At 35.8% G+C, this 14,486-nt stretch overlaps 1 protein-coding gene across 2 annotated transcripts; it reads left to right on the forward strand.

Annotated features, from left to right (window-relative positions):
* The first annotated feature begins 77 nt into the window (after nt 1-77).
* On the forward strand, nt 78-13,140 carry LOC130673580 (PHD finger protein rhinoceros). Of its 2 annotated transcripts, XM_057478636.1 has the most exons (6): nt 78-233; nt 520-699; nt 1,267-1,319; nt 1,405-2,029; nt 2,116-2,272; nt 2,359-13,140. In XM_057478636.1, exons 4-6 carry the CDS (start codon nt 1,464-1,466, stop codon nt 10,471-10,473), a joined length of 8,838 nt encoding a protein of 2,945 aa, XP_057334619.1. In that variant the 5' UTR covers nt 78-233; nt 520-699; nt 1,267-1,319; nt 1,405-1,463; the 3' UTR covers nt 10,474-13,140. The 2 variants fall into 2 exon arrangements, with proteins under 2 accessions (XP_057334619.1, XP_057334620.1); XM_057478637.1 differs by lacking the exon at nt 520-699 and having other exon boundaries at nt 105-233.
* Nucleotides 13,141-14,486: the final 1,346 nt, after the last annotated feature.

Genomic DNA, 14,486 nt, shown 5'->3' on the forward strand with positions numbered 1-14,486 from the left:
AACATCTCGCTGGTTCGTCGGTCGGTTCTACTGGTGAACTGACGGTGACGGCGATTGCAATGCCATCTGTATTGTCAATGTTGTTGGGCAGCAGCAGGAGCAGCAGCAGCGTAATGGAGCCGTGAGGCATTTTGTCTGTTCTATACGACACACTATCGTTTTCTTGTGAATAATTATTGTGGATTATGGAGATTATAAGTAACCCGGTGGCTCCATGTACAGCGTAACGCTTAGTGAGTTTATTATATTGTGCGATAATACTGTCCCACTAATTCACACGTTTATTAACGTCAAGACAATGTTTACATGATCTCTCTCATACTTACCCGTGGATGTGGGGGTACAACCTCTTGTGTGATTTTTGTCGCATCCTAAACATTAAATACCCGGGTTATCCCGGCGTCACTATGTTGCCCCGTCGACGTTAATCCACAAACAAAACTCACAGATACATTATAACCATTCATTTAAACAAACACGACTTTATTTTTTATAACCTCTCTTGTGTTTTTTCCACAGCTGAGTATCAAGTACCACAGTCAGTGCCACAGTGGTTTATCGCGTTTGTTATAATCACTTACTTATATTTAACACATTTACAACAACAACAACATCAACCTCAACATCGACACCTGGAGAACCGTCACTTTGACGGATGTCTATGTACACATGCTGCTAATGTATTCCAATAAGTCAATGGTGATTATTTATTTATATATATATATACATATACACATACATACGTACACATACATTAGTATTAGTTTAGTATTATTATTACTGTCATTATTTTGTGGTATACTTGATTGGATGTTGCAAGATTTAAATCTCGTGTTGACTTTATGCCCACCGTCAACAGCAAACTGCTGTGTTGCTGGAAAGATTTTTTAAAAATTTATCCATGTGTGTATATATGCATATATGTGTGTGGGTATACATATGTGTGCATGTATAGCAGACTGATAATTATGGAGAGTAAAGACAATTGATGGGTAGTATAATTTTAGTGTTAAATTTGTTTATTAGCTTATTAAAAGTATGATGGAGTTTTAATGCTCTAAATTATATGATAATGTTTACGTCAATTGACCACGAGTAGTTCATATTATAATATCATTTAAATAATCAGTGACCTCTAACGTTTTAGTTAATTCTCATTACACTTAAATTTGTATGTATGTTTATACATCTATAGATATGTGTGTGTGTGTGTGTGTGTGTATGTTTATTGTAAAATTTTACTGATATTTGAAAATTATTTTACAGTTTTGAAGAGAGCTGAATTATTTAAAGCGATAAATTATATGGACAGCTATGTAGTAAGTATTTTTTATAATTACTTGATGGTAAAGTTGTGTTGATATGGAGTTGATTGTTATTGTTTATGTTGTTGTTTTTCTTAAGGGTACATATAGCTTACCTACATGTGCCTACATACCTATAGATAACTTGGCGTAGTAGTGATGGCACAACGAGGCAAGCGAATAAACAAAAACGATAATGACTTGGCTTCCTGCCCGGGCGCGATTAAAAGACGCAAATGCAGACTGGGCCCAACAGCCGCGGGTACATCGGGTTTGGTGTCAGCAATTGGGCCCTCCGAAGAGGAAGAAACGATGGCGGTGGCATCGACAAGTCAAGGTGGCAGTGCAGCTGGTAATGGTTCTGGCTGTTGCAGTACCAGTGCTGGAGGAGGAACTGTTGGTAACAGTGGTACTGCCGGGAGTGGTACTGTTGCTGGGCCATCTGGAGCACCCTGGACACCACGTCCACTCGCTGATAATAAAAGTATATACAATCGTGCGGCCGCCGAGGCACCGGCTGAGTTATTTCGTAAAGACTTGATAAGTGCGATGAAATTACCCGACAGTGAACCGCTTAGTCCTAATGAGTACTGGGTAATAACTGATCAGTGGAAACAAGAGTGGGAACGTGGTGTGCAGGTGCCTGTTAATCCGGATTCACTTCCAGAGCCTACGGTTACTGTAACACAGCAATCGAATAATAAATCTCATGGTGAATTTAAATTGTAAGTCATGATTACTATCATTATTTACTTTTCAATTTATTTGATACTAATGTACGTTTTTTATTCTGTTTATCTCGTCATTGCAGACCTAAAAAATTCATTAGAATATCCCGTGATGATTCTTTTAATCCTGAAGATAATCATTTGAGCACAACTCCAGCCAAAGCTGAAAAAGCCTGTGCTTATGATCTCGATGACACTGACATTGCATGGCTGGAAGTACTAAATGGAGAGCGTGCTCAGGTAAAAAATAATTTCAGTACAACAAATAATAGAGGTAATGGTAAAAGATAAATTACTAATACGATTATTGTTGATTGTCTTTGTAGTCCGGACAGCCGCCTATATCAGAGCCACAGCTCGAGCGAGTTATCGAAGAGCTGGAAGTGCGTTGTTGGGAACGAATAGAAACAATAGTGAAAAATGAGGAGGGTCTGGGTATTGAATTTGATGAGAACGTTATTTGTGATGTGTGCAGATCACCAGATTCTGAGGAGAATAACGAAATGGTATTCTGTGACTGTTGTAATATATGCGTTCATCAAGCATGTTACGGTATAACATCAATACCTGATGGCTCGTGGCTGTGTCGAACTTGCTCTCTAAGTAAGCGGCCAGACTGCGTGTTGTGTCCGAACAAAGGTGGTGCAATGAAGTGTACACGTAGTGGTCAAAAATGGGCGCATGTATCATGTGCACTGTGGATACCAGAGGTAAGCATCGGCTGTGTTGAGCGCATGGAGCCGATTACCAAAATATCCAGTATTCCGCAAAGTAGATGGGCACTCATATGTGTGCTGTGTCGTGAACGCATTGGTGCTTGTATTCAATGCAGTATAAAAACGTGTAAGACAGCGTACCATGTGACATGTGCGTTCAAATATGGACTTGAAATGAAGGCTATTATTGAGGACGAACAGGCTGATGATGGGGTTAAATTAAGGTCTTATTGTCAAAAACACAGTAGAACAAATACTAAAGATAAAGTTGGGGTTGGTGGCAGCAGCACTGGTGATAAAGGTGGTTCTGACTCAGATGAACCGGGTGATACGCATAATAAACGTAAACGTAAAGATATGACATCTGAAGAAAAGAATCAGGCGCGTGCAGCTAAACTAAAGGAAATAGAGGCTGAATTTGATAAACATGTTAGTTTAAAAGACATCACCTCACAGCAATTAGATGTTGATATTGATGCAATAACTTATATTTATAATTATTGGAAATTAAAAAGACGTGCTGGTCATAACAAATCACTATTAGCGCCCCACTGCGGTGAGCTATCGAGTGCTGGTGCACGAGCTCAAGGTCAAGCTGCGGATCTAGAAAAAATGCGGACGTTTGTACAATTGAGGCAGGATTTAGAACGTGTGCGTAATCTCTGTTATATGGTTAATAGACGTGAAAAATTGTGTAGGTCATTTTTGAGGCTTCGTGAACAAACATTTCATAAACAAGCCTCAGTTTTGTCTAATAGTCCATCATTACCACCTGCTGCAGTAGCGGCTGTCATTGAAGCTAATCACGGTCCATCTATTTACGATCGTTTGTACTCTCACTCGGATGCTGAAGATCATACACATGACTTTGACACGATAGTTGCGCGTATAAAAGGTATAAAATCACCCACACCGGTGTCTAGTGACGAGAAGAAAAAACCGCCGACTGATTTCAATGGTGCGTCTAATAAGAAATTTTACTTTAACGGTGCGGTAAGACGAAAAAATCTTTGCAGTAGTGATTTATCGTCGTTGAGTAGTAGTGAAGTTGATACAGCTAAACCTACAGTTAAATCAACAACCTCGACGAGCAAGAGTTCGTCTAGCAATAAATCAAGAAATAAAATTGAAAGTGAATCAAGCTCGGAAGATGAGCCAGTAAATACCGCTAAAAAATCAACAAAAGTTACGAGACGTAGAACGAAAAAGACAACAAGTGTTGCTAGTCGACCCAGGCCTGCCCCGGGTAGTAGTGAAAGTGATAAACAGGGTAATGCTAATACGAGATCAAGAACGCTTGAGCATATGGAGAAGGAATTGGGAACTGGTACTGGTAGTGATAGTGATGATTTGTTTGCATTAAATGCAAATACTGGGTCGCGAACTGGACCATCAGCAGCTGCTGCTATTTATTCAGACACTGATTCAGATTCTCAGGATCGCAGCAGATCTGTCACTGCGCCGTTTATCAGCAAAGCTGCTGTTAAACAATTTTCAGCGGCGGATATATCGAAAAATACCTCGAAAAGTTTTACCAACAAAGACAGTAAAGATGAATCGACTACGGAAACTAGCAATAAAGAGAATGTTAAAGCCAAGAAAAAGGAAAAAGAGTATATACCATCGGCGTTAATTGTTCCGCAGCGACAGGCGGCTAAGAAAGCATCGGAAATAATGCAGCGGTCGCAAAATAAAAAAGAAACTCCTGTAGAACCACCAGAACCTATTAAATCACCAGCTGATGATAAAAATTCAAAACCTAAAGAAAAAGCTAGTGTTAAAAAATCACGGGATAATAAAGTACATCATAAAGATTCAAAGAATAATGACATTTATGACTTTGATAAGGAAAAAGAGTTCGCTGATCCCAGTGAGATCTTGGCGTACGTTCCGCAGAGACAGGCAGCTAAAAAAGCAGCTGAGCATATAAAGAGTGGACTGGGAACAAAATCTGCTCCCCAGCCAGAGAGTTCTGATGTCTCGGATGCTAAAGTCAAGAAAGATTCGCCGGAAAGTAAACCCAAGAAAGAGATCGCGAAGAAGGAAGAGGTGGCAAAGAAGGAAGAGCCCGCGAAGAAACCTCAGCCGGAAAGCAAAACGTCGTCGAGTACAAACAGCGACTCGAGTAGCAGCAATAGCTGTAGCAGTTCATCAGACTCGAGTAGTGACTCGGATGATGTTAAAAGTCCTGCGAGATCGCCGAAGAAGAAAGATCAGTCGTCATCATCGACCTCATCAGAGAGCGATGCCAGTAATCGTTCGTCAAAAGTATTATCGAGTAATAAGAGACAGACTGGTGGTAGTGGTAGCAGTAGTAGTAGAACGACGACGACAACAACGGCAACAACAACGAGTGATGATGCCGCGGAAAGTGTGGATAAGAAGACAATGGCCGGGCGGAAACTCAAAAAGCTGCCTGACAAGAAGCTTAAAACTTCCGACGGGCGGCATGGATCCGAGTTTCCACCGCCGCCTGCTGAGAGAAAAGAATCATCAAGTAGAACAACCTCAGTGTCTAAAGATCCAAACCAATCGCGGCAATCATCACTCACTAAGAAGACCGATCAAAGAGTGTCGTCTAGTATTGTCTCAGGTAAAAAGTTATCTCAGCAGCAACAACAGCAGCAGCAGCAACACGAAAAACATCAGCAGCAACGGGTCCAACAGCAACAGCAGCAGCAACAAACAGCCTCAAGCAATAACCAAGATTTGCTCAGTGGGTCAAGAGATAATGATGGGCCACGAAGTGTTTCTCGGTCCAAACCAGCTAAAAAGAGCACCCAGTCCGCTAGCAAATCGCAAACGCAAAGCCAATCTCAGCAACGAGAATCACAGCAATCGCAGCAACATCAGCAGCAGCAGCAATCCAGCGGCAAGTGTAATAAAAAGGAGGAAGATATCAGCTCGTCAACGAGAGTTAAGCCCGAGGCACGCAAACGAAAATCAAGTGAAGCTCCGTCTAAAGAAGACAAAGCTGGCAAAAATGCGTCTTCGATCAGGAAAAATGATAAGAGGTTAAATAATGATAAGCAAATTAAAAATAAAGACAATAGTGAATCGACAAATGATACTCATGAGTCTTCAGAGGATGTATCTTCGTCACGTGTTGATGGTAAGACAAGTTTGTCTACTGGTTCGTTAAATGAATCATCTAAAAGCCAACATGTAGAGTCGACAAAAGTCGATGATAAGAAAGTAAGTAAAAAAGGTACAAATAATAAAAGTCCGATGCACCTGTTACTTTTGGAAGAGGAAATAAAACAGCGACGAGCGGAACGTGATAGTCCGAAAAAATCCTCAAAGAGTCTCGATAAATTTTTAGAAAAACGTGAGCATCTTGATAAACTTTTCAAAGCTAAATCGGAGAAAGAAGTCAGTGAGCCGCAATCGGATAAAGAAATAACAGATAAAAGTGATGATAGAGTAAGTAGTAATCAAAGTCATGAGGGTGGGCGTAAAAATCATACCAGTGATGAAATTTCACGTGTGCCGCCGATTGAAAAAATAGAAGATCCGCCTAGAATGGACAGCGATGTCCAGCAAGATAATAATAGTACGGGAGCTGGTAAAGTTAATAAAAAGAATGAACATAAAAGTCCGGCGCCTGTACAGCAACAGCCGTCGCCTTGCGAGGTAATTCAAGTAGAAAAAGAAGTTGAAGATAGCTTTAAAAAATCACACGTGGTGTCCGATAAGTCTGCCCATGAATCCCGACACGAAGACAAAGAAATTCCTAAGCGTAAGAAATCTATAAATAGGTCAATATTTTCCCCGCAACATGGACAATCAAAAGACCAAAGTGACTCGGAGTTCTTTGATTTTGACCAAGATATTTTGAATGATGACATAAATGACGACGGTTTCAGTATACCCAGAGATCCTGAGGAACGTCAGCAGCCGTTGGCATTCTCCTTCAACAACGACATGTGGTTTAAAGAAGAGAAAGAGGACAGCGCTCGCGAAACACTTCATTTGGTTGCTAAACTTCGGATGGAGTTGTCCAACAAGTCAAGTACTAATCAGCAAGACGGCGAGCCTGTCGCTCCAGAGGAACCTGTCAAGAAGGAAGAAAATCCTGCCAGCAAAACACCCGTTGAAAACGTCAAAGTCAAACCGCAGTTTGTTCCTACGGCTGTTCTAGAGCCGGAAGTTAAAGAAGTTGAAGTTGAGCCGCCAACAGAGGTGTCATGTAAAAATCATGCAATTGATGACAAAAGAAAATCTTGCTACACAACTGGCAATAATGACGCCTATGCGCTTTACAGCCATGAGGAATTGGCAGGAAATAAAGTTGCGGCAGCTGAACGGGCTAAATTAGATCGTGGTGAAGCTGATGAACGTTGGGTACCACCTAGTATTGATAACTTTAATCCAAATGATGTTCAACATTTAAATCATTTGATGGAGCAAAATCATCGTTACGGTAATCATCCATTTGCAAATGACATTGGATCAGTAATGCATGACAATAATACCGATAATTTAGTTCATTCGCAAATAAATATTACAAATATGACCGATCAGTATCAACAGCTTATGCAACAACAGCATGCTATCGTACGAGCTCATATGGACTCTTCACATTCGGTTGATTCACGGCCGCCACTACAGTCAGTGCCGATGATAAATCAGCCGTGTCTACAGGGTCCTATTGTTGAGGACATGATACCCATGGAGATGGTAAATAGACATCTTATGGCACTTCCTAATGTCGAGGATGATCAGCAAAATAATGACATTGATCGTGGACTAGAGAAAGACGATGGGTCATCAGATATGAGACAGGATTACACGCAGTGCAGCTCGCCGTACAATGAATTAGCTAATGTAAGACAAGACACTAGGTGGGCAGAGAGTCAAGTGCTTCCTTCAAGACGATCGACCTCATCCTCAATAACCTCGGCATCGTCTACAGAAGAGCATGCGGCGATGCCGCCGTACAAAAACATGCCGTCAATGCCATTTCCACCTGGAACTATGGAGACAGGTCCTTACCATCCTTACACCGACACAAACGCTTACACCGGACCAGTATCATTATTTCCACCCCAATCATGTGCAACGTCACTTCCCTATCCCGCAGCAGGCACCACAATGTTTCCCACAGTCTTTGGAGCGCCTTTTCCAACGCCCCAGAGTATATTACCCCACGTTCCCAAGCCCCTGGAAGATACACTCAATATGCAAGCGTCACCCTGTACAGCTGCATTCACATCTTCGTCCCACAATATGGCACTCACTGCTGCTATGGTTTCTCCGACGAAAATACCAACACCTCCACCTCCACCTGCTCAGCAGCCTATGGCTCCTGTGGTGGATCAGCAGCAAGAGCACAACGCGTCACACACACCCGAACAAACTCAGACTCAGGTTGACCAATCGCCGGCAGTTTGCGCGCCAATGATGTTTATGGACAGAAATATTCCTGAAGCTCAACCGGTTGCTGAAACTGCGGAAACGGTTGCTGAAGATGTGCATGGTGTTACAACACCAGATCAAAAGACACCGTCATCACAACCTGGGAAGAAGAGTCCGTCAAAACCAACGAGAACGTCGGCTAGAGTTACGTCTCTTCAAGGTAAATCACCAGGTAAATCTCCACGTCAAGAAGTTGTTAAGCCTGCGGCGACATCCAGAGCACGTGGACGTGGTGGTAAAGGCAGCCAACAAAATAATCGTGGTCGTGGACGTGGACGAGGTCGAGGTAGAGGTAGAAATAATCAAAATGTTTGCTTAACTCCATTTGTTAATTTAAGTAATACCTTTCTCAGTGATGATTCAATTCAAAATAAACTTGTCGGTACTGTTTATGATTTTGATTCTGATGAAGATTCTGCCAATGAAACAAATATTGCTGATCTCAAAACAATGCGTGAACGTAAAAAATCAACGGATGTCAGTGAAAAACGTGATAATACATTAGCTAAAGATAACGTTTTACAAACTTTATCTAGTCCAGCTGTTCATAAAACAAAATACAGCGACAAACGTGTAGCAGCATCACCGTCACCACCACAAACTCCCCCTGTTTTCTCGAAAGAAAATGTCGAAGAGATTTACAACAACGACACGGTATTCCCAGTTATTCCAGGTCCTGTTGATATGAGAACTTACAATTCAACTGCCGAAGGACAAACGTCATCTCTCCATGGTCAGTCTTACGCTAATCATTTGATTTGTTCATTTGCTGGCGCAGCAACGGACACGACACTACCAGACATTGAGGAAGAATTAGGCGCACTGCATTCAGATTTAACATCCAAGTCCGCTAGTTTGAATTCAAAAGCTGCGGATCTCAATGATCCGAATGCCGATATGTCTGCTGCTGGTGTCAGTGATATCACCAAAATGTCATTGAGCGACTCGAGAAATCAGTTGAAGGTGAAGATCAAGGGGCCATTTGCTAATTATGTTGCATCAACATCAGTTAATCAGTTGGTACCTCAAGCTCCGATAATTCCTCCAGCATCAAGTGCATCAGTAACATCCGGAACGTCTAATTTGAGGCGAATGAGGAAGAAAGAATTATTAAGACAGTATTGCTCGCAAGATATGAACATGGACGATCCAACGATGGCCAGTGTTGCTGCAGTTCCAATATGTATGCCACCGATAAGCAGGACTGTTATCACGATACCCAAAGCTGTTGCTTCAATGACAAGTATACCGACACGCGAAGACTACAAAGCTGTCGTTGACATGGCGAATATGGAGAAGAAACGCAGAAAAGAACGTGGTGGCAGTGGATTTGCTGATCCAGGGGATGAAGACGGCACTTCGGATCGACGTAGAGGCTTAGCTGGCACCAGTGCTGACAGACGTCGCGGTCGTCAACCAAAACCACCAGCAGCAGCAGCTTCAAACAGTGCACCCCCGAAATTAAAAATAAAAATTGGCAGTAATGTTGTCAGTCAAGATGTTGGTGGCAGTGTTACAGAAGACCGGGCTAGAATAAGACCGCCGAAAAAACGTTTGAGTAGCATGCAAAATAAACCCAGTATCGAAGAACTTAAACGTGAAAGTATGAAATTCCGTAAAATGATAATGGCTGGTTTTGATAACGACGAAGCGCCGCAAGAAAAAAGTAAAAAAGACAAAAATGGTAAGAAACGTAAAAAACAACGTGGCAAAGAAGGTAGAGTACAGATTCTTGATGACGGCAACACGTCAACGACAAAACTTATTATAAGAATAAAAGCAACACCTAATGATTCAACAAGTGAAACTTCAAGTGTAGCAAATGAACGTGTCACTCAATCTGAGGATAATACTGATAATAAAAAAGCCGGTGGTGAAGCTAAAGAAGATCCTGGTTATCAAGACAGCAATACTAATTCTGATAAACCCACTGCTGATCCATCGGCTGCTAATAATTCTCTAGACAATGTCAAGTCTGTTAAAGTAACGCCCATTAGATTAAAACTCACGCGTTGTCACGAGGGTTACGAGCTAAAAGCTCCTGCTGCAAGTGTCGATAAATCTGGTAGCAAAGATGCTGAAGGAAATTCCGGGGAAAAATCAAGCGGAGCTGCACCAGCAGATACCGATGCACCAGATAATAATGAACGAGTGAAAGATAACTTACAGCAGGACTCACATAATCAAGATGATAATAATAAGCCTTCCAAACCCGAGGATATTAATATTCTCAGTACGGCCAACACGGCCAGTCATTCACCCGGTTGTCCGCCTGCACCTCTACCCCAAGGATGCCAAGTTAGGTGATAATTAATTTTAATTGTATAAAATACAGTAAATAATAATGGCTCTTTACTAGGTTTATATAATAAATATAAAAATAAAATAAAATAATAAATAATAATAATAAAATAAGTAAATAAATTTAAATACAAGAAAATTTAAAAATATAAATATAAAGATTATCTAGATCTATGTATATATTATACATATTATATATATAAATATATATATATAAATGTATATAAATATATTTATATATATATAAATATATCTGCCTAATGTATATAAAAAAAATAAGAAAAAAAGTAAAATAATATCTATATATATAAGATGTACGATATTAAATTCGATGTTAGACATTAATAACATAAAACGTACACTCATGTGACTCATTTGAAAGAGAAGACACTCGCTTTTTTTTTAATTACTTTTTTTTCTTCTAATGTAAATTATAATCATAATTATTATTATTATTATTTTAATGATTAATTAGTTAATTGTTTAATATTAATTACATGATTTAATGCGTTAATGATCTGAGGGTAAAGTGAACTGTCACAAAGTGCCCAAACAAAAAAAAAAAACTAAAACGTTTCACAGTAATTATATTAAAGAATGTGCATTTTTTGAGAGTAAGACAGTAAAATATAATAAATTATATAATTGAGAATTTTTAAATTTATAGATCATGATTAAGGTGTCTGTCGTTTATTATTATTATTATTTTTTTTAAATATTTTAAACTCGGTCAGATGAATATTTTTTTTTCTCTTTGTTATCTTTATAATTATTTTTTTATTTTTAATTTCTGTTACTTTTTGTTTCTTTATGTAAATATTTATTTTTTATTATAATACATTTTTTTTTGTCAGTGTACTGTGGGTTGAAATGATAAATCAAAATATTTTTTAACATTTTACATTATTTTATTTTTAAAATCACTTTTTTTTTTATTAATTATTTTTTTTTCATTGATTTATGTAAAGTTTTAATAATTAAAAAAAAAATAATAAGCGAAAGTGATTTGCTGTGTAAAAAAAAATAATTTGTGAGCATAAATATTAAAAGCATGAGTTATATTTATAAATAATTGATATCTATTATTGACATAACAAATTAATTTATTAATTACTTGGGTAATTAATTATAAAAAAAAAAATAAAATAAATGCTCAAAGTTAACGATTGATACCTTAGGCCATGAGTAATTTAATTGTACAAATATGAAATTAAAAAAATTAATACATAAATAAAAAATCATCTTCACTAATCACAGCTTCACTCGTGATTTTTTAAAAACTTTAGATACTAAAATTAAAAAAGTAAAAAAATAAACCATTTTTTTATTAACAAATTCTTATTATATATTTCATAATAAAAAAAATTTATATAACAAAATTATGATCGAGTAAAAAATGTTTGTAATGTATGATGAGAACTAGTGAGTGATCAAAAAAAAAGTAAATAATTATAAAAATTAATTAGTTGGTTAAATAAATTAACGTGATGATTTTGAACAAACGTTTATTGGAAAAAGTATAAATATATGAAGTATAGTAAGAGCTAATTAACATAAAAAGGAAGGAAAAAATAAATAAAACCGATAAATTTTTTTCATCTGAGTCATTAAAATTAAGTTGATTATTTTTTAAACCATTTTTTCATCGCCACTTTTATGTACATTCATATTATTATATAAAAAAAAATAGTATAAATTAAAAGCTTATAAATCTATATTATTTAATTACCTTTATTACAATAATTATTAAAATAAATGATAATGATAATTTGGATTGGTACTCAGAGAAAAAGTAAACTGTACGCACAGTAAAAATTATTTTTTAAATTATTTATTTATTTTAATTGATAAATACTCACGGCTGACGTAACAAATTGATCGTGCCATAGATCATGATCTACAGGTGTATATAGCTTAATAAATATAAATAAATGTCTGGATTAATTGTTGTTTTTTATATCAATGACAAGAAAGAACAAATTTATAAAAATCACCTAAAAAAAAATAATTTTTTTCTTTTTTGCTCCAATATAAAATAAATAAATAATTATTAAATGTAAATAATACATATTTTTTTATTTTTCACAATGCTTTTCTTTAATTATAATTATAATTACAATAATAAATTAAGTAATTATTAAATTTTTATAATTAAATAATAATAATAATAATAAATAATTATTTTACAACGGCTGTGCAACCGTTACTTCCAAAGTGTTAACACTTTTAATTAATGCACTTAATTATTAAAAAAATTAATGAATAAATAATAATAATAATTAATAATAAAAGGACGGAAATAAGACATTAAAATTAAAAATTAAAAAGAGAATTAGCATATCTTCCATTAAATTTATTTTTTATAGTTTGATATAAATTTTAAAAAATTATAATTATAATCTGGACAAAGTTGATTTTAAATTTAAATGAATCAACGGTTGATTTAAAAAGCACCAAAGATTGTTTTACGATTTAATTCGAATCAATCTAAAAAATATGGCAATATTATATAATAATTAATAATTTTTAAAAAACTTGACAACAATATCCTGTACAAAAATATTTAAAAAAAATAAAACTATATGTGCCGATATAAATCTTTGGTACGATCTGCCTCATTAATAAATCGTTTTTAAATACTTTTATTATTTTTAATTAAATAAAATTTTTCTATTTGGATAATTGATGAAATTGTAGTTATGATATTACAGTAAAGAAGAAATAAAATGATAAGATTTGAATAATAATTAAGAGAATCCGGTTAAAGAATTAAGAAACCCCGTAAATCATACCCGATATTTATTAATAATTATTACTGTAAGGTGTAAATAATTAGAAGTGATAAGAAATGTTTAAGAGCCTGTACATTGTATAGATAAATTTAATAATTATTGATAATGTGAATGAAGAAAGATAAGAAGAAACAAATACGTATTTAGTTAACTGATAAAATATAAATATAAGTAATTAAATCGGTATGATTAATTAAGACGATTTATTATTATAATTATTATTATGATTATTATTAATTATTATTAATTAATAATAATAATGTTTAGTTATATTTGTACATAGTGTACGTGAAGCTGGACTTGTAAAATTAATAAGGTGTTTTAATGTGCACATAGCCGCATCATTGTCAATAATCATATTATTACGATTAATAATAATTACAGTTTTTAAAAAAATATTAATGATTTATTATTATTATTAGATTTTTATTACCATTTGATGTTGCACTGTAAAAAATTTCTGGAGTGAAAGCAGATAAAATTCGGAGCGGATGACTGTTTTTTTTTATCTCTTCGGAGTGAAATTTACTCCGAAGGGAGTAAATTTAAATATTTAAGCTCTGAGATGAGTAAAAAAAATCCAGATCACTCTGCTGAAAAAAAAGCTGCATATTTACTCCGCATTCGAAGTGATCTTTTTAAAAACTCCGAAACTTCGAGTGGAGTTAATTCGGATTTAAATGAAATCTGAATTCACTCCTGATTTTTTTTCAGTGTATGATATTCATTTATTTATTTTTTTTAATTATTTAAAGTATACTGTTATAAGATGAATTCAAATATTCAATAAAATTGAATTAAGAAGAAATCTAGAAGAGGTCAATTGGCAAGAGATTATTCCTCTGGAAATTCGAATAAACAAAATCCGCAGGATGTTGATGTACTGAATCTGAAGATCAGCAGATTGACAGTCTAATGAACTGTGAGCTATAAAACTTTGAGAATTATTTAATTAAAATTGAGTTTTGATAAAAATGACTTCAAGGGTGGGAGGCACCAACCGAATTTTTGAAAATTACTTTTCTAATTGAGATAAAAGACTTAGGACCCGATCAGGTAACTAGTACTCGAACTCTATGTATTTGTCTAGATATATTTAGTAAATATAGATATCCAAATACATGAGTAATCGGGTACTAATTCCCTGATCGGGTACATTTTTTTAAAAAACATTTTTTCGGGAGATATAAAAATTGCTGTAATAAAAATTGATTAATAAATTAAAAG

This window comes from Microplitis mediator, chromosome 8, assembly GCF_029852145.1.
Source record: "Microplitis mediator isolate UGA2020A chromosome 8, iyMicMedi2.1, whole genome shotgun sequence".
Classification (NCBI taxonomy): domain Eukaryota; kingdom Metazoa; phylum Arthropoda; class Insecta; order Hymenoptera; family Braconidae; genus Microplitis; species Microplitis mediator.

What these genes read in the sequence shown, in the direction of transcription:
- LOC130673580 (XM_057478636.1), top strand. Translation starts at nt 1,464, where the DNA reads ATGGCACAACGAGGCAAGCGAATAAACAAAAACGATAATGACTTGGCT. An exon ending in TCTCATGGTGAATTTAAATT is followed by an intron (nt 2,030 to 2,115) that starts GTAAGTCATGAT and finishes TCGTCATTGCAG; the next exon opens with ACCTAAAAAATTCATTAGAA. An exon ending in TAAATGGAGAGCGTGCTCAG is followed by an intron (nt 2,273 to 2,358) that starts GTAAAAAATAAT and finishes TTGTCTTTGTAG; the next exon opens with TCCGGACAGCCGCCTATATC.